The 26,371-nt window shown below is 37.2% G+C and overlaps 1 protein-coding gene across 1 annotated transcript; it reads left to right on the top strand.

Annotated features, from left to right (window-relative positions):
- The first annotated feature begins 4,341 nt into the window (after positions 1 to 4,341).
- Positions 4,342 to 23,348, top strand: LOC122917616 (zinc finger protein 658B-like). The gene is made up of 5 exons (XM_044265710.1): positions 4,342 to 4,488; positions 6,705 to 6,763; positions 12,004 to 12,130; positions 12,430 to 12,525; positions 20,024 to 23,348. The coding sequence occupies exons 2-5, from the start codon at positions 6,749 to 6,751 to the stop codon at positions 22,930 to 22,932; spliced, it is 3,147 nt and encodes a 1,048-aa protein (XP_044121645.1). The 5' UTR covers positions 4,342 to 4,488; positions 6,705 to 6,748; the 3' UTR covers positions 22,933 to 23,348.
- Positions 23,349 to 26,371: the final 3,023 nt, after the last annotated feature.

The following is a 26,371-nucleotide window of genomic DNA, read 5'->3' as shown; positions in this document are numbered from 1 at the left end:
CCCACTTAATGCTGAAACCACATAATTTTTCTCAAGAACTGGAAGTCCCAGCTAAATGCATAAGAACAATCAATCTATCAATCAATCAATGGCACATAGATTTGGAAGGAAGAAATAAAGTATCTTTTTTCATAGATGATATTATTTTCTGCATCTAATAACTGACCAAAAAGAACCATCTGGAACTAAAAAGTGAATATAGCAAGATTGCAAGATACAATGTTAATTACCCAGGGTTCTTGGGTGGCTCAGTCATTAAGTGTCTACCTTCAGCTCAGGTTATGATCCCAGGGTTCTGGGATAAAGCCCCATATTCAGCTCCCTATTCAGCAGGAAGACTGCTTTTCCTTCTCCCACTCTCCCTGCTTGTATTCCCTCTCTTGCTGTCTTTCTCTTCATGTCAAATAGACATAAATGAGTCTATATTGTGTTGTGCTAAATAAATAAAATCTTACACACACACACACACACACACACACACACACACACAACTTAATTACGCTCCTAAACCAGCAATGGACAACTGGAATTTGAAATGAAAAAACACAGGGGTCCATCAGAAAGGATGAATACCCAACTTTTGTAGCAACATGGACGGGACTGGAAGAGATTATGCTGAGTGAAATAAGTCAAGCAGAGAGAGCCAATTATCATATGGTCTCACTTATTTGTGGAGCATAACAAATAGCATGGAGGACAAGGGGTGTTAGAGAGGAGAAGGGAGTTGGGGTAAATTGGATAGGGAGGTGAACCATGAGAGACTATGGACTCTGAAAAACAATCTGAGGGGTTTGAAGTGGTGGGGGGGTGGGAGGTTGGGGTACCAGGTGGTGGGTATTATAGAGGGCACGGATTGCATGGAGCACTGGGTGTGGTGAAAAAATAATGAATACTGTTTTTCTAAAAATAAATAAATTGAAAAAAAAAACCACAGGAGTGCCTGGGTGACTCAGTCAGTTAAATGTCTGACTCTTGGTTTCAGCTTTGGGTGGTGATATTGAGCCCAGTTTCAGGATCCACTTGAAACTCTCTCCCTCCTTCTCCCTCTGCCCCTCCACAAAAAAACCAAACACCAAAAACCGAAAACACACAGTAGTACTTACAATGAAATACTTAGGAATACATTTAACCAACTATATACAACTATGTACAAAATCTATGTGAGGAAAACTACAATATTCAGATAAGATAAATCAAAGAGATAAACAGATGGAGATAGTCCATGTTAATAAATATAATTCTCAATATTGTTAAGATGTTATTTCCAACTGATTTGATCAGTAGATCCATTCAGTCTCAATCAAAATCACAGAGAGTTATTTTGTAGATACCACCAAAGTGATTCTAAAATTTATATGGAAATGTAAAATGTCCAAAATAGTCAACCCAATATAGAAGAACTAAGTCAGAAGACTAGCACTTATCTAATGCCAAAAATTGCTACAATGCTAAAGCGATCAAGCCAGTGTGGTGCTGGAGAAAGAATCAACCAAAAAATTAATGGAACAGCATACAGAGCCCAGAAATAGACTCATACAAACATTGTCAACTGATTGGCCATGGAGCAAAGACAATTCAATGAAGAAAAGACAGTCTTTTCAACATTGTCAATAGAATATTTAGACAACCACATGCAAAATACATTATATATGTGTATAAACACACACAACTTACACATCTCACAAACATCTCAAAATGCATCATAATTCTAAAAACAAAATGTAAGCTTTATATAAAACTTCTATATTACAACATGAAGGACAATCTAGGTGATTTTGAGTTTGGTGATGAATTTTTAGAAACATCAAAGCACAATCCATGGATTAAAAAATTGGTCAGTTTGACATCATTAAAATTAAAAACTTCTGCTATGTGAAAGAATGTCAAGAGAATGAGAAGACAAGTTGCAGACTGAGAAAAAATATTTGCAAAGGTCATGTCTAGTAAAGGAATTTTATCTAAAATAAACAAGAACTTTTGAAAGTCAACAATAAGAAAATAAACAATCCAGTAAAAAATGGATTAAAGAGTTGAACAGATACTTCACAAAATAAGATATACTTATGGCAAATAGGTATATGAAAAGAAGCCCAGCATCACATGTTATTACAGAATGCCAATTATGAGATGCCACCTCATATCTATTAGAATGGCCAAAATCCAATGCACTGACCACACCTAATTCTGGTGAGTACATGGAGCAAGGGAAACTCAGTCATTTTAAGTAAGAATGCAAAATGATACGTTCACTTTTAGAGGACAGTTTGACAGTTTCTTATCAGCTTAAACACAGTTTCCACTATATAATCCAGCAATTGCTCTCCTTGCTACTTAATTGATTTCAAATCTTATGTTCATACAAAGCCTACACACACACACACACACACACACACGCACAAGCACACGCACACATGAGTTTTATTTTGTGATTGTAAACACTTGAAAGCAAACAAGATGCTTTTCAACAGAAGAGTGTATAAACAATCCGTGTACATTCATATAAAGGAATCTTATTCAGCTATAAAAAATAAATGAGGTATTAAGCCACAAAAAGGGAGAAAGCTTAAATGCATGTTCTAACTGAAAGAAGTCAGTCTAAAAATAGTATTCACTATATGATTTTAACTCTATGAGATTCTGGAAAAGGCAAAACTATTGAGACAATGGAAAGATAAACGGATGCCAGGAGTTCAGGAGGGGAAATTCAGAAGGGAGAGGCACACATTATTAGGGCAGTAAAACTGCTCTTTATGGTTTAGGGCTATGAGACTGCTATGATAATTAATAGTGGATGACATTATTCATTTGCCAAAATCCATAGAACTGTACAACACAAAAAGTGACTGCTGGTATCAATGTGGACTTTATGTAGTAATACTATATCATTCATTAATTGTAGAAAATGTACAACACTAGTGTAAGATGTTAATCATAGGGGATACAGTGTGTGTGGAGTGATGAGAAGGGATATATGGGAACTCTGTTTTCTGCTCAGTTATTTTATAAGCCTAAAACTACTCTAAAAAAGTCTACTGGAAATTTCTTTTTGTGTCCTTTCGTCTCAAATTTCTTAAAAATGTGAGGTATGCATGCATTAATTTTGAAAGGAAATTTACCGGTGGAACTCCAAAATTGAAAATAGTGATTTTCTTATTTTGGGTTGTATGTATTTTCATGTATTACTTGTGTAATTTTGAGCAGTTAGCTTACCCCACCTCTACTCCCCAGATAAACTCTGCCAAGATATGACTCCTACGTTAATTCTTGCTCCATTTTCTAGTATTTGTTATATTGCACAAGCAGTATTCACAAGAGATACTTGTGTGTACCCGGGAAACTTGATTTTAAAAAGTATACTTCTGGAGGGGCAGTTAACTCTCCCTAACCATCTTTCCACCACCACCACCACCACCTTGCTGCTCCAGTTTTTATACTATGTATTAAAAACAAACTCAAACATTCAGAATACTAGTAAAACGAATGTCATATACATATTACAACAGTTTTAACAATTCATAACTTAGCCATATTTTTCTAATTGTTTTGCTGAATTTTAGAAAGTAAATTATAAATATGATTTAATAATCAAATATTTCTTTTTTAAAATGTTTTTTTTAAGTTTTTATTTAAATCCAGTTAGTCAACATATAGTGCAATACTGGTTGGAGAAGAATCTAGTGACTCATCACCCACCCACACCCACCCACCCTTCCCCCAACACACAACACCCAATGTTCATCACAACAAGGGCCCTCCCCAACACCCATCACCTATTCAGGCCATCTTCCGCCCACCTCTCCCTCGCCCCCGCCCCCACCCCAGCAACTCCCAATCTGCTCTCCATACTCAAGAGTCTCCTATGGTCTGCCTTCTCTCCCTTCTTCTTTTTTTCTTTCCCCCTTCCCCGTTCCCTTCAAACTCTACATGATATTTCTGTATATATCTTCAAAAATAAGAACAATTTCCTCCATCCTCCAAAAATGAAATACACTAAAAGTAATGGTAATTCTCTTCTGTATTTCTAATATCTAGTCTGTATTCGCTTCTCCAGTTGTAGTCTCTTGCAACTGTTGTTTTTTCCCCACTAGCATCCAATCGAGAATCATGCTTTGCAATATGTTGTCTGGTCATAAGGTTAAAGTCTAAAGCACAATATCTGAGGATTCAGGAAAAGTTTCCAACATTCAGATCTCACTGTCATGCCCCAACTAACTAACTGAGGAGGAAACGCTTCTAAAATTACTTCCTGCGGTCTCAAAGTTTTATGGGAAATGTAGTCTTAAATGTGATGGGCTTACCGCACAGCACTCTGGGAACGGGACTTGGGGCCTTTTTCTGCGCAAGCGCACATCCACCCTTGTTTCTTTCTTTGGTTGAAAAAGGACAGGATCTCGGCTTCTTTGGCTGTTTGCGGGAGTGGAGGCTTTGCACTGGGGGTGGGAGCGCTAGGAACACGGCTCCGGGAGGCCTGGGGCCCTGCCAAAGCCGGTAAGTTTGTGTGCAGCTTGCGCGAGACGAAGTCCCCGGAATTTCCTGGCGGATCCTCCCCTCCCCCACTCCCTGTGTGCTTGAGACCTCGGTTCCCGCTTGCTTCCGTGGCGCAGCTTGGGCTGCGACCCTTGTCTGGGGAAGGTACTCCTCGCGGACGCCGAGTGCGGAGACTGCAGGCAGTGAGAAGGGCATTCACCTTTATGAAAATGTTTTCGACGAACATGAGGCTACTAACAGCTTTTGGAATTACTCTGAGAAGATTTCATCTGCAAAGCTTTTCGTTAAGTGCTTGTAAAAATCGGTGTGTAAACTGCTATCACAAGACACTTTGTTTCCTTTGGTATTTTACTTAAGCCTCAAAATTTCCCTTATAATTTTGCCGTTTTAAAAAGTGAAAGTTTACTGGAGGCTGAATAATATACACCAGGGCACAAACTAGTAGGTGGACGAGGTTGGATGTAATTACAAGTCGGTTGTACTCCCTGCATAGTCTTGCTCTCAGCATCCTTTCTGCCCCAAACCCAGATTTGCAACCTTCAGAGCTCTTAGAAGCATAGCCTGCCCCCAGATTTCCAGAGATGTGATTGTGAAGTGAATATGGACAGAGTCTCACAATGTGGTTAAATATATCCTGGGATTTGTGGATTATTTTCAGAGTCCCTGGTCAAGAGATTCTTGAACTTTATTGCACCTGTCTCCCTCCTCAAAGGCACAGTCTGATAATCTAGTAATGCAGTGCTGGCCAATAGAAAGATAATGGAAACTATAATTTTTTAAAATATTTCAGTAGCAATAATAAAAAGAAAGAGATGAAATTAGTTCTACTGATATCTGATACATTATTATTAACCACACTTCAGGTGTAGTAGTTGCATTCAGCTAAAGGCTATGTTACTGGGTAGTACACTTACATTGGATTCCAAAGTCAGGTTTAGAGTGCTAAATGGAAGTTTCAGATATGGTGAATTTGTTTCTCAGGCCCAGATCCCAGCCCCTCTCTAGTAAAGTAACTTAAGACTTAAAAAAAGGGCCCTAAGAACAATCATCATTTAGAAGAATAGCTCTTCTGACAGATTGCTCACTGGAGGTTCAGAGCAGAGGTAGAAATTTCAAGAAAGGCACAGGTCCTGACTTGCTCCATCACAAGCAGTTTTTGATCCCTGTTAAGCATGAGATGAGTCAGACTTGATGATCACACACAGAAACCATCACAAACTGTGTGACAGTGGTCACTGGACCAGCTTGCAGAAGGTAGTAACCCGAGGTTGAAAGGTATGGGTGGCTCTCAGGTTGTGCAGGAAAAGGCACTTCACTGGATGGCAGGTAAGGACATGAGGCCCAGGGAAGGTATAAGCAGCCAGAGTTGATGAAATCCGAAACAGCACCCAGTTTCCTTCACTCTCTCCTCATTCTTTCCAGATTCTGATCTGCTGGCATACCACGTCCATTACCACATGTAGCATCTAGAGTTACGCTGATGCTCTCTCTTTCCTAAGTTTAGGGAATGACAAAAGGATAGGAGAACAAAAGTTTTCTTTTCTTTGGAAGCTCAAAATGTTGGGCCTGAAATGAATGATTTTTGTAAAGAAACCCAGGGTAGAAGTAAGCACTTAAGCACAGTCCTGTTTATTTACACAGTTAAGTACTATAGGCATCTTACTAAAAAGTCTGTTTTAGAATTTGCAACCAAGTTAGAACAAAAAGCTAGGAAAAATATTTCTTTCATAAAGCATCCCATCTTTATTTTGAAGTTTTCTGGGGAAGCTCAAGGTGTAAAGGCAACACAAATTTGATTAACAATTCTATCTTAAGTAGGTTTTTTTTTAAACAAACAAACAAACAAACATTAGTTTAAATGAAGGTAGAAGGTTTACCTTTGTATACCTGAATTTGCTTAACCAATATCCTTTTGTTTTGTGTTTTTTGTTTTTGTTCTTACTTAGTCAGAAGGGGACATAAATTGTTAATTCATTGACATGAGTTTCCCTGCAATGAAAATGCAAGGTCAAGCCTCTATAATCATATCGCAGATGCAGTTGTTCAAGTATTACCTCTGTGAAGTCCTTCTTGTTCCCTCTCAAGAATGTCAAAAGGATACTCTTCTATAGGGAAACCTTTTTCCCAGCTGATGTTATGAGATTTTTAGGTAAATGAAAATAGTTGTACGGCAGACCAGGTTTCTTATCACCCTATTTCTCCTTCCTCTTTCCCAGCTGAGCCTTTTCATTTCTTTACATTCTTCAAGGAGCAGCAGAAAATGAACATGGTGCGGGTAAGTTCTATTTTTAATAGTCTGTTTTTTTTTTTTTTTCCAATTTATTTATTTTCAGAAAAACAGTATTCATTATTTTTTTTCACCACACCCAGTGCTCCATGCAAGCTGTGCCCTCTATAATACCCACCACCTGGTACCCCAACCTCCCACCCCCCCGCCACTTCAAACCCCTCAGATTGTTTTTCAGAGTCCATAGTCTCTCATGGTTCATCTCCCCTTCCGTGGAACTAGAGCGTATCATGCTTAGCGAAATAAGTCAAGCGGAGAAAGACAACTATCATATGATCTCCCTGATATGAGGGAGTGGTGATGCAACATGGGGGCTTAAGTGGGTAGGAGAAGAATCCATGAAATAGTCTGTTTTATAGTAGATTTTATAAGGGTTTTAGAGTCTATTAACATGAAAAAGTAGAAATAGAAATGAATCAGATGCATTTTGATGCAAAGGTGGCATGTGGATATGAAATTGGAGGTCCAAATTTATTTCTGAATTTTGGTAGCCATGTCAAACAAACTGTACTGCTTTAAAGGTTGGCGTGGATGAGAAGATTAAGCAAACCAATACCTCATAGAATGTTAAAACATTTCAAGTTAAAAATGATCTTTATTTTTTGAGTAGGTGATTTAGTTAACAACTTTTCAGTAATAATTCTAAAATAATCTAGAACATGGTCTCTACTTGTTCTTCAATAAAAATAGAAGATGTAATGCTAAATGTGAACTTGGTCAGTTCTGTTTTCCAGAAATTCAAATATTTTTTCTGTTAAATCAGCTGAATATCCCTTAAAATTAATCTCCATAAATATTTTGAGTACCCATGATATTCAGGTTGCTCAGGAGTTTAAAATCATAATGCTTTGGTTTCTCTCCCCACTTGCCTGTTATATCTGGTGACCAGAGACTTGATTATAATCAACTCCATTGGGTCTTGTCTAATTATTTCTGTACCTGACATCTCTGTAGCATTTACCTTTACTTCTCACTCTGTCCTTCTGACAAGTTTCTTTGTTAGTGACCATGACACACTCCAGTGGCCCCATCCTTACAGTGCTGATATCTTTTTGGAGTCATCTCTTTCCCTTGTCATTTTACGTGGTTCATTCCCAGTTTCTGACCTTGGCCCTTTAATCTGCTCTGTTAGTCTTAGATTGGTTTCATTGTCTTTTTTTTTTTCTCTTAAGCTTTATTGAGATTCATTTCACATGCCATGCTGCTCACCCATTTAAAGTGTAGAATTCAACAGTGTTTTAATATACTCACAGACTTGTGCAAATACCACCACAGTCAATTTTAGAAAGTTTCATCATCTTAAAAAGCAACTCTGCATTTTATCCCCTCTCATCTGCTCATTTCCTCCAAGCCCCAAGCAACCACTAATCTATTTTCTATCTGTATAGATTTGCTGAACCACTCCCTGTATTATTTCTTATAGGGCAGTTCTGCTGTGACAAATTTTATTTATCTGGGAAGGTTTTAAATTTTCTGTTTTTGCTGGATATACAATTCTTGGTTGACAACTTTTTCCCCCACTTATTTATCATATATCATTTCACTGTCTTCTATCCACCATGGTTTCTGATTAGTAATCTTCTTTTAACACTATTGTACATGATGAGTCACTACTTTCAGTATTGTTTCTTTGTCTTTATTGCTTGATACTATCCCATATTTTATTTTTTTGTCATTAATTTTCTTTCTGTTTTCTCACACTGTGTAATTTCAGTGGGCATATTGTCCAGTCTGTTCTTTCTTTCACCTGCTCAAATCTGCTGTAGAATCCCTTTGGTGAAATTTTGATTTAGTTATTATTGTTATCAACTCTTGAGTTTCTATCTCTTTATTGATATCCTTCATTTAGTGAAATATATTTTATTTTCCTTTAGTCCTTGGACTTTTATTTATTTTATTTATTACTAAATAAAATATAAAAAATATATTTTATTTTCCTTTAGTCCTTGGACTTTTTTCCCTAGATATTTGACCATACTTAATATGGCTGACTTAAGGTTATTGTCTAGTAAATTCAGTGTCTGCTTCCTTAAGAAGGAATCTTAATATATTATAATTATTATATATTATATATTATAATCTTATAATCTATTGATTATACCTTTTCTGCATATGGGCCTTACTTTCCTGTTTCTTCTCTTGTTTACTAAACTTTTTTGTTGAAAATAGGACATTTTAAATAGAAGAATGTGCCAGTTCTAGAAATCAGAATTTCTCCCCTCCACAGGGGTCATTGTTGAAATTTATTTGTTCAGTGACTTTTTGTGTGTGTGTGTGTGTGTGTGTTCAGTGACTTCTTAAAAAATTCTGTAGAGCCTGTGTTTCTTTCATCTGATAGTTGAAGTATCTACAGAAATTTCTCTGAATGCCTAGAATTAGTGAGTCTCCCAGTCTTTGTGAAGGGGCTCTGTGCATATCAAGGAATTCTTCACCAGACAAATGGTTTATAACTGCATTAGCTTAGACTTCCTTCTAATGACAAACCTCAAGGTCACCTAGGGGTGACAGCTCAGAGCCTTCTCATAACTTTCTTGAGTATGCACATAACCTTAGGCATATGCACAGCCCTTTGCAAGTTTGCAGCCTCCTTGAGTCTCAGGAATATATTAGAGCTTTTCAGAAACATTTATGGACATCTCGTTGTCCAACTTTTCCTTTCAATTTTCTTGTTTAAGTCATTATTTGCTTCAGCTGTTATCTGCCACCTCAGGTAGCCATTAAGTTTTTGACAAATGATGAGTGAGGATAAGGCTTTTCACACTGAGCTCTGAGTTAGCTCAAATAAAGGTATCCTTATAAGTGGGGTCTTTCAGGAAATCACCAAACTGGCCAAATAATGACAGTTTTCTGTGAATGAAGCTTTGATGGGTCTCCAATCCAGTTCTGCTGTTGTGGTTAATTGTGGTTAATTGTGATAAGAATACTTAACATCTACTCTCAGCACATTTTTATGTGTATAATACTATACTGTTAACTGTAGGGATGATGTTGTGCAGCAGATCTCTGAAACTTAATGACTTTGCATAACTGAAACTTTATACCTGTTGAATAGCAACTTGTGGTTGCCAGCTGCTGGCTGCAGACCATTGGTTGTCAAACTATTGCAGAGTTGGAAAGAGAGGTATGGGAACAGGGTATCACCATTCATACTATGGTTCAGCTGTTTTGTTTTTTTTGTTTGTTTTTTATAAACATTTTGAAGATAGACTTTGTTAATTTTTGTAATTTTTGCTAGTTTTTTTTTTAAAAGATTTTATTTATTTATTGAGAAAGCGAAAGAGTATGTGAGTGTTGGGGGGCGGGAAGGGGAAAGAGAGAGAGAATCTCATTGCCGACTCTGCTCTGAGCATGGATTCTGACGTGGGGCTTGATCCGACAGCCCCGAGATCATGACTTGAGCCAAAATCAAGAGTTGGACACTTAACCAGCTGAGCGACCCAGGCACCCGTTTTGCCAGTTTCTTCATAGTTTTTTATGAAGGAGAGAATTTTTTGGATCCTTACTTAGCCAGTTTGATTTATGTCACTTGTTAGCTTTTTTTTTTTAAATCTGATTGATCTTATTAAGTCATATATTAAAGAGATAAACAAAAATGAAAGCAGTGCAACTTTTCTAATTTTTTTAGTTTTGGAGAATATAATTACCTTTTCTTTTTATCTTTTTTAGATTAAATTTTATGAGATATCTTCCTGTTCTTTTATTTATTTGTTTTAGTTTGTTTAGCTATTACTACTGAGTTTCACATGCAGGAGGTACTCACTTAGTAAAACTGAAGACATGAATGGACAAATAATTGGATACATAACACTGAGGGGAAAAAAGAAACTTGTTTCTGTCCTTTTATCTCTTAGTTTTCTTCCCTTTCTTTTCTACTTTTAATTGTAATAAGAATACTTAACATCTACTCTCAGCACATTTTTATATGTATAATACTATACTGTTAACTGTAGGGATGATGTTGTGCAGCAGATCTCTGAAACTTAATGACTTTGCATAACTGAAACTTTATACCTGTTGAATAGCAACTCCCAATTCCTCCTCTTCCTAGCACCTTTGAAGTGTTTTGTTGCGGAAGTTTTCCCTTTTTGCATTTTCCAAAATTCTACTCTTTCCTGACTCTTACTACTTTTCAGAAAGCTTTTTCTTTGGCTTTGTGGCCTATCTATACTTTTTCTGCCAGCCTCTTTAATATTCATGCTTCCCTAAATGCCTTTTGGTATTTTCTTTCTTCAGTTCCATATAGGATATATAGCATATAGCTCGAGTTGCTGTCTGATTGCCTTTTAAAATTTTACCACCTAAGTTGATAGTAATTCCTAAATGCTTGTCTTCATCCTTAGACCTCCCTTCTGTAGTCTAAACAAACAATAACATATGTATAAATAAACAATAAATAAACAATAACATATGTATATTAGTTTAAGGGACGGTTCCAGCTTTATGTTTACAGACCATTCAGGAGCCACATGAACAGATCTGTCTTACTAGAACTTCTAACACATTTTTTTCCCCTTTTGTTTCCTTAATGTCAGTGTTTGGCATCAACATTCCAGAAGCTGCTCATTTAGTTAGACTGGGTGGCTGTACAAGAAAGTAATTATAAAATTGTACAAATTGTACAAGTGTACAGTTGTACAAGTTGTACAAGGAAGTAGTTATCAAATTGGTTGCTGCTGCTACTCTGTAATTAAATCCCTATTGTTATATTCATTGCTGTTACTTCAGTGTAAATAATATCACTTATATTGGTCTCTGTAATTCCAAATCCTTGGTAAATTGTTCTTTGCTCTTCATGAGCTCTAGATTTATATATCTTTATATACGTGTTTATATACATATAATGTATATAATGTAAAATATCTCCCAAGCTTACGTGTATTTTCTTTGTCTCCCATTATTTACAATGATGATGTCTGAGGAGGGAGTGAACATCTTAGAATTCTCTAGAATACCCACGGTACCTTGGGATGAAGAGGAAGAGTTGTAGGAACTCTTTACATTGAATTTTTTGTCTTAAAAAATCTATAGTTCATAAACATATAAAGGAATTATAGTACATTAAAAACCTTTTTAACTGAACACTTCTCCAGTTAAAGACAAAATTAGGTCAGAAATAGGTGTATTTGATAACCATATCTTTTAGAGCTTAAGAGTAAAAAGTAGTTGTTCTCAAAGATATTTTCCTTGTCATATGATTCTGAATCTTTGAAGAAACTGTATTGTTACAGAGATCCATGTCATTTGAAGATGTAATTGTCAAATTTACCCAGGATGAATGGAAGTACATGAGCCCTGCTCAAAGGACCCTGTACAGAGATGTGATGCTAGAGAACTATAGCCACCTCATCTCAGTGGGTAAGCAGACCTATTATGGGTCTTTGTCTAAATTAAATTTCCTTTTTTTAAGTTATCAAGGTACATCGACTCCTTGTAGAGATTAATGTTGTACTGGCTTTTGAGCAGGAGGTCTAAGGTACCTGAAGGCTTTAGGAAATAGACACAATGTTTATGTTATGACTTTCCCATGGAGTACTTCAAATATGCACATTTATTTTGCTGCTCTTGTTGCTATATCTTTCACCACTTTTAGAAACCAAAAAGCCCATGGATCTGGTATATATATATCTCTCTGTCCTCAATTGTCATGTTTACAGGATGTTACACCACCAAACCTGAGATGATCTTCAAGTTGGAGCAAGGAGAAGAGCCCTGGTCCTTAGAGGAAGAATTCCTAAACCAGAGGTACCCAGGTGAGTGAGCACTGACAGAGGAAACACTTGGGGTAGTTAAACTTTTAGGGGAATACCTTTGAAAGTTTTGTTTGTTTGTTTGTTTGGTTGTTTTACCCTTTTAAACAGCTCTATTGAGATACTATTTACATATCGTACAATCCACCCATTAAAGGGTGCGATTCAGTGGCTTTTCATATATTCACAGATATGTGTAAATATCACCACACTCCATTTTCATCACCTCAGAAAGAGACCTCATACCTTTTAGTTATTACCTTCGTATCCTCTCTTCCTCTGCAGCCCCATCAATCACTAATCTACTTTCTGTCTTTATAGATGAGCCTGTTGCAGACATTTCATGTAAATGCAGTCACATTTGGTCTTTAATGATAGGTTTCTTTCACATAGGATTACAAGGTTCTTATAGATCAGTACTTGATTCATCCTTTGTATGGCAAAATAATGTCTCATTGCATATATTTGCCACATCCATTCTTCATTCAGTTGACATTTAGGATTCTTCCTTTTGGCTATTGAGTAATGCTAATAGAAACATTCATTTACAAGTTTTTTGCACAGATTTTTTTTTTTTTACATAATGTTTTAATTTCTCTTATTGAGTTGTACTTGATTCAGATGGCTGGGTTGTGTGATAACTGTTTCAAGAATTTCAAGACTATTTTCCACAGTGCCTGCCTATTTTTTTTTTTCATTCCTAGTGACAGCATATGAAGGTTCTAATTTTTCTACACCTTCACCAACACTTAGTATTATCTGACTTTTTTATTCTAGCCATCTTAGTAGATGTGAAATGGTATATCACTGAAGTTATGATGTGCATTTTTGTACTAGTCATTTGGTCTGGCATAATAAATATCATAGTCTGAGTGGCCTAAATAGTAGAAATTTATTTCTCATAGTTCTGGAAGTTGAATGTCCAACATCAGGCTGCCAACATGTTTAATTTCTGGTGATGCTTCTTCCTGTCTTCTACTGACCATGACCCCTATGGCCTTTCCTCTGTGCTTTCATGGAGAGAGAGCTGTGGTGTCTCTTCCTATTCTTTCAAGGACACCAAGCCTGTAAGTTCATCAAGCCCCACCCTGATGAACTCATTTAGCCTTAACTTCCCCAAAGGCCTTACCATCAAATACAGTTACATTGAAGGCCAGGGCTTCAACATAGGAATTTGGGGGGGAAGTATAATTCATTCTATAACAACATACCTGGTCACTAGTGATGTCAAGTATTTTTTTCATATACTTACTGGTATTTGGTGTAAACTGATAAATTCAGGAACTTTAAAAATTAGAGTTTTAAAGAATTCTTAGAGCAAAAGAGTGAAATCATCCTAAATGTGTTTACTGAAAGTTTTTGTTGTGAAGCTGTTGAGTCAGATAGCATAATTTTTAGATTAAGCATATTTCCTAGTCAGTGTATATAAGTGATTTGATTGTATTGGTTGCCTAAAAGAAATAAGTATGTTTGAAAGATAGGAGTAAAAGAATAGTAAAGTTATTCAGTCAAAAATGAAATAATTTAGAGTTTCATATTATTCAGGCTTGAATGTAGACAGTACATGCAGTAACTTAGGAGTGCCTGGGTGGCTCACCAGTTAAACATCTGCCTTTAGCTGAGGTCATCCTCTCAGGGTCCTGGGATTGAACCCCCTGCCAGGCTCCCTGTTCAGTGGGGAGCCTGCTTCTCCCTCTCTCTCTGCCCCACACCTTCCTCATGCTTTCTGACTCTCAAATAAATAAATAAAATCTTCATAAATAATAAACAAGTGAATGCATTAACTTAAAAGACAGCCCTTTTTTTCAGTAGCACAGGTTAAAGTAAACCCTTAAGCATTTGAATGACTGCACCAAACAGTATCATACTAGCTATCATAAAACACAAAATAATGAGGTCTAAGAATTTAAAATTCACTAGGGTTAGGAGATAATAATGTACCTCATCTGATTAAAGATACTATGAACACTAAGTAAGTATGCCTATATGGGATGTAAATAATACTTGTATTAGAGTGAACTCGAGGTGCCTGGGTGACTCAGTCAGTTAAGCATCTGCCTCCAGCTCAGGTCATGATCTCAGGGTTCTGGGATGGAGCTCTGTGTTGGGGCCCAGCTCAGCAGGGAGTGTGCTTCTCCCTTTCTCTCTGCTCCTTCCCCATGCTTCTTCTCTCCTTCTCTCTCAAATAAATAAAATCTTTTAAAAAAAGTGAACCGTGTATTTGTATGTGTATCCTGATCAAAGAACAAGCCTTTCACCTTCCCATAGGTTACTCATAAGATAGTGAAACTATATTGTTAATCTATAAAGAAAACCAGTTAAATTTAGAATGTAAGTTTAGTTTAGAATCCCATAAGTAATATTCTCAACATATTTTGATAAAGCTAGAAATTAATAAGATGAGTAAACAAAAAACTCTTAACATGGATATTTTAAAATTATCTCTTTTAAACAATGTATAAAAAAGGCCATCAAGTCCAAAATTGTGTGACATTTATAAAATAAATGTGTGCATTATAAACCTTAGGCTATAGCTAAGTTAGTGAACAGAGTTAAAATGGTAGTCTTGTAATTAAGCGAGAACAGTAAAAATATACTAACACAAGGAGAATTTAAAAGTGAAATTAAAAATAAACGGAAGACTGAGAAATTATAGAATTATATTCTATACATGTTAGACTATTTCTGTGGTATCTGTATTTTTTAATTCATCTATCCTTATGCCGATACATTAACTTTAGTATTGGAAATTTTTTTTTAAAGATTTTATTTATTTGACAGAGATCACAGGTAGGCAAAGAGGCAGGCAGAGAGAGAGGGGGAAGCAGGCTCCCTGCCAAGCAGAGAGCCAGATGCGGGGCCTGATCCCAGGACCCTGAGATCATGACCTGAGCTGAAGGCAGAGGCTTAACCCGCTGAGCCACCCAGCACCCCAGTTACTGTAAGTTCTTAATTAGACCTTGAAATCAGCTAATGTCCACCAACTTTTTTCTTTATAAATTTTAAAGTGAACTTTTTGATATTTAAAAAAAAGCATGCCAGCTTTTCAACTGGGATTGTATTGATTATAGATCAAATTAAAGAGGTTTAACATTTTTTTTTAAGATTTTATTTGTTTATTTGAAAGATCACAAGTAGGCAGAAAGGCAGGCAGAGAGAGAGGGGAAGCAGGCTCCTCGCTGAGCAGAGAGCCCGATGTGGGGCTTGATCATGTCCTGAGCCGAAGGCAGAGGCTTAACCCACAGAGCCACCCAGGCACCCCCAGAGATTTAACATCTTAAAATCTGATCCATAAAGAAATGCACATCTCCCTTTATTTGTAATTTATTTTATTTCTTTTATCAGTGGTTCTTGGAATATAGATACCAACTGTTTTGGGGTTTGTTTTTAGCACCATGGTAAATTATATTCTTTTTCTGATTTAAAATTCCAGTGATAGTTGTTTGTACATGATTGGCTTTTGTGTATCAGCTTTGTATTTTGCCTTTGTATTTTGCCCTTGCCTTGTATCTTGCCCTGCCCTGTATCTTACCACCTATTAAGGAGCTTTTTTAAAGATCTTTCTGTGGTTCTCTCTATTGATTTTGTATCCTTATTTCTATTCTTGCTGTACTGTGTTGGTGGGAACTTCAAGTACAGTCTGGAATAGAGGTGCTGAGGCTAGACACCCATATTTTTCCAATCTTAGAATTTAAGTATTCAGGTTCTCTCCCTTTCCTTTTAAGATTTTTAAAATTTATTTGACAGAGAGAGAGAGATCACAAGTAGGCAGAGAGGCAGGCAGAAAGAGGGGGAAGCAGGCTACCTGCCAAGCAGAGAACCCAATGTGGGGCTTGATTCCAGGACCCTGAGATCATGACCTGAGCTGAAGGCAGAAGCTTAACCCACTGAACCACCCAGGTGCCCCAAGTATTCAGTCTCTTAACCATAATGTTTGCTATAGGCTTTTTGTAAATTCCCTTTACAGTAGGTTAATGGATTGATTTTGAAATTTGTGAAATATCTTTGCCTTAAATTATTTGATTATGTGATTTTAATTCTTTAGATGATTAATATCGTGGATTATATTGACTTTTAAATATCTCAACAGTTTGTATTCTTGGTATGAATCCCCCTTGATCCTGATATATCATTTCTTTTTTACATTTTCTACATTGCTCTGTTGTTTTTTTAAATTAACATATAATGTATTAGTTGCCCCGTACAGGTCTGTGAATCATTATTCTTACATAATTCACAGCACTCATCATAGCACATACCCTCCCCAGTGTCCATCACCTGTCCACTCCATCCCTTCCAGCCCCCCTCTCCCCCAAGCAGCCCTCAGTTTGTTTCCTGAGATTAAGAGTCTCTTGTGGTTTTTCTCCCTCCTTGGTCCCATCTTGTTTCATTTTTCCCTCCTGTCCCCGCATGAACCCCGACCCTGCCTCTCAAATTCCTCATATCAGAGAAATCATAGGATAATTGTCTTTCTCTAACTGACTTATTTCACTTAGCATAATACTCCCTAGTTCCATCCACATCATTGCAAATGGCAAAGTTTGGGGTTTTTTCAATGGCTGCATAGTATTTCTCTCTCTGTGTGTGTGTGTGTGTGTGTGTGTGTGTACATTCATTTTCTTTATTCTTTATCCATTCATCTGTTGATGGACATCTAGGTTCTTTCCATGGTTTGGCTATTGTGACACTTGTTGTTTCCTGACTAATTAATTTTAGCCATTCTGACTGGTGTGAGGTGGTATCTCACTGTGGTTTTGATTTATATTTCCCTGATGTGGAGTTATGTTGAGCACTTTTTCATGTGTCTGTTGGCCATTTGGATATCTTTGCAGAAGTGTCTGTTCATGTCCTCTTCCCATTTCTTGATTGGATTATTTGTTCTTTGGGTGTTGAGTTTGATAAGTTCTTACAGATTTTGGATTCTAGCCCTTTATCTGATATGTTATTTTCCCATTCTGTCTGTTGTCTTTTGGTTTTGTTGACTGTTTCCTTTCCTGTGGAAAAGCTTTTGATCTTGATGAAGTCCCAATAGTTCATTTTTGCTCGTGTTTCCCTTACCTTTGGTGATGTTTCTAGGGAAAAGTTGCTGTGGCTGAGATTTTTTTTTTTAAGATTTAAGTTATTTATTTGACAGAGATCACCAGTAGGCAGAGAGGCAGGCAGAGAGAGAGGAAGGGAAGCAGGCTCCCTGCTGAGCAGAGAGCCTGATGCGGGGCTGGATCCCAGGACCCTGGGATCATGACCTGAGCCGAAGGCAGACGCTTAACCCACTGAACCACCGAGGTGCCCCTGTTTTTTTGGGGGGTGGGGGAGTGGGTTTTTTTTTTTTTTTTTTTAGAATTTTTACATTTATGCTATGAGGGATATTGGTCTGTAGGTTTCTTGTATTTTCCAAAAGAAATTATTTAACATTGGTTTTTTTTGTTTATGTTTTTTTTGTTTTGTTTTGTTTTGATTAACATTTGGTAGAATTCATTAGTTACTGCCTTCTAATCCTGGAGCAACATCTTGGTGCAATGCGTTTGTTGACTACATAATTCAGTTTCTTGAATAGATATTGATCTGTTATATCTTTTTTTTTTTTTTAAAGATTTTATTTATTTGACAGATAGAGATCACAAGTGGGCAGAGAGGCAGGTAGAGAGAGAGAGAGGGAAGCAGGCCCCCCGCTGAGCGGAGAGCCCGATGCGGGACTTGATTCCAGGACCCTGAGATCATGACCTGAGCCGAAGGCAGTGGCTTAATCCACTGAGCCACCCAGGCGCCCTGATCTGTTATATCTTATACCAAGTTCTATCTTCCTTCTTGAATGAATTTGGTAGTTTTTGTTTTTTTAAAGAAATTTATCTATTTCACTTTAATAGTCAATATATGGACACAGAGTTTCCCCTAATATTCTTTTATCTTTTTAGTATCTGTTGTATCAGTATTTATATCCTGTCTTCTATCTTTTCTGATATAAATACTGTGTGTCTTCTCTTTTTTTCCTCTTTTCATTTAAATCATTTAAAAAAAATCTTCAGTGAACTAAGCTTTGGTTTGATTGAGTTTCCTCTGCTTCCCATTTTCAGTTTCATTTTCTTTAGTTTTTATTATTTTCTTCCTTCTGCTTTTTTTAGATTTAATTTGTTCTCTGTCAAGTTTCTTAAGGTGGAACTGGGTAACTGATTGGAGTTTTTTCTAATATAAAAAATTTTAAGCTGTAAATTTATCTCTAAGCACTACTTTAGCTCCATCCCACAAATTTCTGTATGTCCTTAAATATTATTTGTTTTCTTTCAATTCTACATTAATTTTCTATGAAATTTTCTCTTTGACCAGTGGGTTAATTAGAAGTATATTAATTTATAAATATTCTGTGTTTCTCCAGGTGACTTTGTGTTTCTGATTTCTAGTATAATTTCTTGATGGCCTGAGGTTATACTTTGATTTCTGTTCTTTTATATTTGTGAAGATTTTTCTTGCAGTATAGAATGCAGTCTGCTGTGATGATTGTTTCATGTGAGAGAATCTGTAAAGAATATTGAGAGTAATGTAAATTAAACTGTTTTTTAAATGTACTGCATTCTTGGGTTTTGAGAGCATAGTTACTCCAAATGCTGTTTCATCCCTTATAGCTGTAATATTGTAGTATTCCTGCCTCTTTTCTCTTCTTTCCTTCCCCTACCTGCTGTATTGCCATAAGTGCCTAAAACAACAGATTTATTGCTGTTGCTATCATGGATCCCATAGAATTGATAGGAATGTGGTTCCAGGAAGAATTTTGGGTGTGGTTGCTATTAACATCCCTGAATGTCCTGTAAGTTGAACGTTCTAGGATTTTCCATGATCTTTCTAGTGAGCTCTTAGTTTTGGCTCATGGAAAGAAGTTTTCTAAGAGTATCCAGTCTTTAATACCTGTGACAATGGAAATTTCATTCCCAGTTACACCTATTTTTGTTTGGCTTGAGCAGGGTGGGTATTGTCAAAAAGATTTTCTGTTAAACCACCTTTTTTTTTTTTTTCCAGACCTTTGGCTAGAAGGAACAGGCTTTTCATGTAGTTCTTTTTGTTGTGTATATTGTTGACTTTGGATTGCAGCCTTTTCCAACACTCCGGTGCCCCATATAAGATATATGGGAAACAGAGAGAACAGCCTTGGAATCTACTGCTCTGTCATTTCTTGAGTTTCAAAGTACACATTCCATTTTGTAGCATCTTACTGACTTACTTACTATTGATTTAGTTACTGATTTATTGCTTGTCCAGGGATTTGTTCATTGTAAAAGGGAGGACTTGGGAAGAAAGGAGCTAGCTACTCATTATTGGTCAGCACTGGAAATAATACCTGTTTTCCATGGATGTGGAAGAAGTATATCTGTCTTTTCTCTATGTGTGTGAATTATTGATCTTTGGAAATGTGACCTGTAATAGAATACAGTACATAACAAACATATGGCTGTAAGTTACTCTCTGTAAGAAATACAAGATATAAAGATGTTTCCAATTTTTCTCATTTTAGGATATTGCAGTGTTGATATTCACATTGAGGGGAACCAGGAAAAACGAGAGAAACCTCTGTGGCAAGTAATATTCACTGATAACAAAACATTGAGCAAAGATGGGCAGAAAGTTTTAGAAAAACCATTTATTCTGGATATAATTCCAAATTCTTCTGAAAAAATCCGCTGTAAATGTGACTCATGTAGAAGGAATTTGCAAGTTGTTTCTGAATTAATTATTTGTGATAGAAACTATTCAAGAAATAAGGCTGATGACATGAATGTTTGCGAAAAGTTGCAGCTCAATATTAAAGATGAGAAAACTCATACTAGAGAGAAACGTTATGATTATAATAGAAACATGAAACCTCTCATTAATAGGAAAGATCATCAGAAACTTCAAAGCCTGGAGCAGTCTTTTGAATGTAATGAATTTGGGAAAGTTTTACATGGTAGGACTCTCATTATTATAGGAGAGGAATCGTATAAGGGTGATGAACTTAGGAAAACCTCTGATAAAGCAACTTTACTTAACTACACAAGTACTGGCACAAGAGAGAAATGCTTTGATCTATATGAATGTGGGAAATCCTGTGACGAAACCACCACTGTGAATTACAATAAGGTTCACATGGCTGTGACAAACTCTGAATATATTGAGAGTGGGAATAACTTCAGTAGGATCTTGTCTCTCACTCAATCTCAGAGAATTGTTAAAGAACAGGGTGCTTTTGCAAGCAGTAAATGTGATGAAAACATGATCCCGAGCTCAACCCATACAGTACAAAAAAAGACACAAATTAAAGATGAATCTTGTGCATTTAATGGATGTATAAATGCCTTCTACCAGAAATTAGACCTTATAGTATGTCAGAGAACTCACACAGAAGAGGAACCCTACCAATGTGATAAATATGGGAGGTCCTTCCATCAAAACTCAGCTATCAGTATACATCAGCAATATGAAACTGGAGAGAAGTCATTTGAATGTAATGAATGCAGGAAATCCTTTTACCAGAAAGCACAACTCATTCATCATCAGAAGAACCAATCAGGGGAGAAACCTGAGGAATGTGGGGACTCTTTTTGTTCAAGTTCACACCCTATTCATTATCCTGGAACTGATATGAGGGTCAGTCTCTATAATTGTAATAAATGTGGGAAAACTTTCTGCCAAAAGTCAAACATCCATGAAAATCTGACATTTCGCACAAAGGATTATGATAACAGTGGATGTGGGAAACCTTACAAGAAGCCTGCTCTCATAGTACACCAAAGAACATATACAGGGATGAAACTCTGTCAAAATAATACACATGGGAAAACATTCGCCAAGATAGTACATTTCAAAGAACATCAGAGAATTAACACAGGGGAGAAATCCTACAAATGTATTGAATGTGGAAAAACTTTTTTTAAGACATCACATCTCAGAGCACATCAGAGAATTCACACAGGCGAAAAACCATACAAATGTACTGAATGTGGGAAGACTTTCTCTCACAAGACACACCTTAGTGCACATCAGAGAATCCATACTGGGGAGAAACCCTATGAATGTAATGGATGTGGGAAAACTTTTGCTGATAATTCAACCCTCAGAGCACATCAGAGAATTCACACAGGGGAGAAACCCTATGAATGTAATGAATGTGGGAGGTCCTTTGCCCATATATCTGTTCTTAGAGCACATCAGAGAATTCATACAGGGGAGAAACCCTATGAATGTAATGACTGTGGGAGATCTTTTGCCCACAATTCAGCCCTTAGAGCACATCAGAGAATTCACACAGGGGAGAAACCCTATGAGTGTAGTGACTGTGAGAAGACTTTTGCCCATAATTCAGCTCTCAGAGTACATCAGAGAATTCACACAGGGGAGAAACCCTATGAGTGTAGTGACTGTGAGAAGACTTTTGCCCATAATTCAGCTCTCAGAGCACATCAGAAAATTCATACAGGGGAAAAACTCTATGAATGTAATGAATGTGGGAAAACTTTTTCACAGAAAACGCATCTCATTACACATCAGAGAATTCACACAGGGGAAAAACCTTACAAATGTAGCGAGTGTGGGAAAACCTTCTCTCAGAAATCATACCTCAGTGGTCATGAGAGAATTCACAAAGGGGAAAAACCTTATAAATGTAATGAATGTGGGAAAACTTTTATCTATAAGGCAGCCCTCATAGTCCATCAAAGAATTCACACAGGAGAGAAACCCTATGAGTGTAATGAATGTGGGAAAACTTTCTCCCAAAGAACACACCTCTGTGCACATCAGAGAATCCATACAGGGGAGAAACCTTATGAATGCAGGGAATGTGGGAAAACTTTCGCTGATAATTCAGCCCTCAGGGCACATCAGAGAATTCACACAGGGGAGAAACCGTATGAGTGTAATGAGTGTGGGAAAACGTTCTCCAAGACATCACACCTCCAGGCACATCTGAGGACTCAAACAGGGGAGAAGCCCTATGAATGTAATGAATGTGGGAAAACTTTCTCCCAGAAGTCCTATGTTATTGCACATCAGAGAATTCATACAGGGGAGAAACCCTATGAGTGTAATATATGTGGGAAACCTTTTGCCCATAATTCAACCCTCAGAGTCCATCAGAGAACTCACACAGGTGTAAAATCCTATGAATGTAATGAATGTGGGAAGACTTTCTCCCAGAAGTCACACCTTAGTGCACACCAGAGAATTCACACAGGGGAGAAACCCTATGAGTGTAATGAATGTGGGAAAGCTTTTGCACAAAATTCAACTCTCAAAGTACACCAGAGAATTCACACAGGAGAGAAACCCTATGAATGTAATGAATGCAGGAAAACTTTTATCCGTAAGGCAGCTCTTAGGGTACATCACACCAGAATGCACACCAGAGAGGAAACCCTTACATGCGGTGAATTGGGGAAGTCCTGAAGGGATTCATACCTTAATTGATAACACACAGTAAAAAAAGGTCATGTCACAGACTGGCAGACTGTGTCCCTTAAACATTTCCTTTTCCACTAGGCACATAGTTTGTCTAATTTCCGAGTCTTTCATATGAGTGGTACTGGTCATGGAATATGACACTATTACATTTAAGCTAAGTGCAGACTGCAAAAGTCACCTTATATTCTTTCTGTCCGGTTATGTTGGGATAGAGGTATTTCCAGGGCAGACTGGGCATGTGTAGTAAACATGATAAGAGCACCAGGTGAAAGAAGCCAAAATCTGAATAACTGGGTGAAATAGTTCTCCGCTAACAGATCTTCACAAGTTGGCTTAAAACACACACACACACAGTACTCTGTTGAACTTTTTTTTTCCAAATATTTTATTTATTTATTTGACACAGAGAGAGAGAATGAGAGAGGGAATACAAGCGGAGGAAGCCAGAGAGGGAGAAGCAGACTTCCCGAAGGGCAGGGAGCCTGATGTGGGGCTCTATCCCAGGACGCTGAGCTGAAGGGAGATGCTTAATAGCTGAGCCACTCATGTGCTCCTGTACTCTGTTGAACTCTTAAGGATTTTGTTCTGTTGGTTAAATGCACATAGCTTAGTTAACTGTTACTATGGGACAAAACCCTATGAATGTCATTCAGCCTGTCATACATTGGAGACTTCACATGAGGAAGAAAACTGTCAATATCCTGTTTGGAAGCTTTCATTAAAAATTACAGAAATCTCAGGGAAAAATACAAAACCCTTTACTACACACTAAATATCACATAGTTAAGATTTGACCAAAATCTTACATCTTAATAAATGATATTTTTAAACAAATATTGAAAGTTTGCTTCAGATAATTTTTTTTCCTGAGGAAATGTATATTTCAGAATTGAAGATAAAATCTTCACCTAGAACTGATGTACCTAAATTTGTGGTTTATATGTAACACCAAGTTTTATAGAAAATATATAATAAAATATTCTATACATGAATTCACCTTGGAATGTGAAGTTTTAAAAATGGAGGAATAATTTGAATTCTGTGGACAATACCAGTAAATGTTTGTGGCTAGTCTCTGGACTATATGGTATATCTGTATCAGTTTATGTAACAGAATTCATTACTGCTGCTGAGTTCTAGTAGAAGGCAGCAGCCAAACTTGTTCTGGAACCTGTCCACTTTTTTGAGTTATGGTTTAGGTTCTGCTGGCTTCCCTCTGCTTGATGCTGTTGATGCTATGAAATTTTGGGCTGCCTGCTGTGTCTGTCGGATAGTGTGGCCCTGTTTTTCTAGGATATTGGAGATCCCTAAGATTTCCAAAGTTTCTTTGTGTATTTGTATCTGTGGGTAGGTGGGCTGGATGATTCTTACATGTTTTTTGGCCTTCATTACATCCCACTAATGGTTTATTTTGTATTGTGTAATTATAAAGGACAGTATATTTTTACTCTTCTTGTATTCATATAGCCTACACATCTTGTGTAGGATCTTTTTCCAACCTCATAATGTGTGCTCACATTATGCACCTTATGCAGCATTGCAAACTATTCTTTTTATACTGCTTGGACAGCAGGTTTTGGAATTGGAATGAAAAAGGCTACTTTCATGTTGTAAGTATCACATTAGTATTAAAAAGCAGACTAACTTCTTTTCTTTTTTTCAAAAGATTTTATTTATTCATTTGAGAGAGAGAGAGAGAGTAAGAGGGGGCATGAGAGCTGAGAAGGTCAGAGGGAGAAGTGGACTCCCCATGGAGCTGGGAGCCCTATGCGGGACTTGATCCTGGGACTCCAAGATCATGACGTGAGCCGAAGGCAGTTGTCCAACCAACTGAGCCACCCAGGTGCCCCAGACTAACTTTTGAAGGAATATTTTAGTGTTGTGTAGTTTTAGCCAAGAAAATATTGGTCAGTCTGTCATCATTTGAGGCTACATGGTTTGGTCAGTAGAGAAGAAAGTAAATGTTCTCATTTTTAAAAACCTGAACCACAGAATTTCTCAGCTCTGGGCATGTTGCTTTCTGCAAGTGTGATCTGGCAGATTGTGCATGAGGAAAATAAATCAGTTGATTGCCTGAGTGATTTCTATTCCCAATCCCCTGCTGATATTGGTGGCATACATTTAGCATTAATTGGAGAACAGGTACTTCTTTGAGACTGGGTTGTTACCACTTAGCAGCATCACTGCCAAGGAAAAGAGCCACTACTAAGAGCTCACCATTAGATAAAGGCTGTACTATCATACCACCAGGGCTAGTACACCAGGCACTGAATCAGCACTCCTTGTGGCAAGGAGGTTCCAGCAGATGAGGAAGTGTTTGCATCCCCTCAGTCTCTGACACTTTGATGCAATTTGAGCTTAGTGCACAATGTTCAAAGGTAGATGATAGGGGAAAAAAATCTCTTTCTCATGCCTAATTTTTATATATGAAAGAGATGATCAAACCTGGAGTACTGTTCAGAAATTAACTTCAGTTTAGAATAGTTTTAGATTTAAATAAAAATTACCAATACTGGGGCGCCTGGGTGGCTCAGTGGGTTAAAGCCTCTGCCTTCAGCCCAGGTCATGATCTCAGGGTTCTGGGATCGAGCCCCGCGTTGGGCTCTCTGCTGAGCAGGGAGCCTGCTTCCCTTCCTCTCTGTCTGCTGCCTCTCTGCCTACTTGTGGTCTCTGTCTGTCAAGTGAATAAATAAAATCTTCAAAACAATTACCAATACTTTATACTCCACATCCAGTTTCTCTAACATTTTACTCTGGTATATTTGTCTTAACTAAGTAATGATACTGATCCTTTATTAAACATCATTTTTTAAACATCATTTTTCAGATTGCACTGGTTTTTCCCTAATGTTTTTATTTATTTGAGAGACAGCAAGTGGTAGGGAGAGGGAGAGAGAATCTGAAACAGGCTCCACACTGACTGCAGATCCTGATACAGGGCTCAGTCGCACAGCTGTGAGATTATGACCTGAGCCGAAACCAAGAGTTGGATGCTCAACTGACTGAGTCACCCAGTCACCCCTTTCCCTAATACTTTTATATTTCAAGATCATATTTTTATATTTCAAGATCCCATCCAGGACACACAGTACATTTAACAGTCATGTCTCCTTATCTTTTACTGATCTGTGACAGTTTCATAGACCTTTGGTGTTTTAGTATCCTTGACTGTTTTCAGGAGTACTTGTCATGTATTTTATGGAATACCCCTCAATTTAGGTTTCTCATATTTTTTAAATGATTGCAATGCTATTATGGATTTGTTTTGTGTTTTTGTGTTGTTTTGTAGGAAGACCACAGAAATAAAATGCTATGCTCATCATATTAATAGTATATGCTGTCAGTATGAGTAATCACTGTTAATGCTAAGCTTGATCACTTGGTTTAGGTCATATCCCACAAAAGCACGGGTAGGTGAGAACTG

The sequence above is a fragment of the Neovison vison genome, chromosome 9 (genome assembly GCF_020171115.1).
Source record: "Neovison vison isolate M4711 chromosome 9, ASM_NN_V1, whole genome shotgun sequence".
Lineage (NCBI taxonomy): Eukaryota > Metazoa > Chordata > Mammalia > Carnivora > Mustelidae > Neogale > Neogale vison.
The sequence above is the reverse complement of the archived record's forward strand: the minus strand, read 5'-3'. Positions and strand labels throughout refer to the sequence as shown.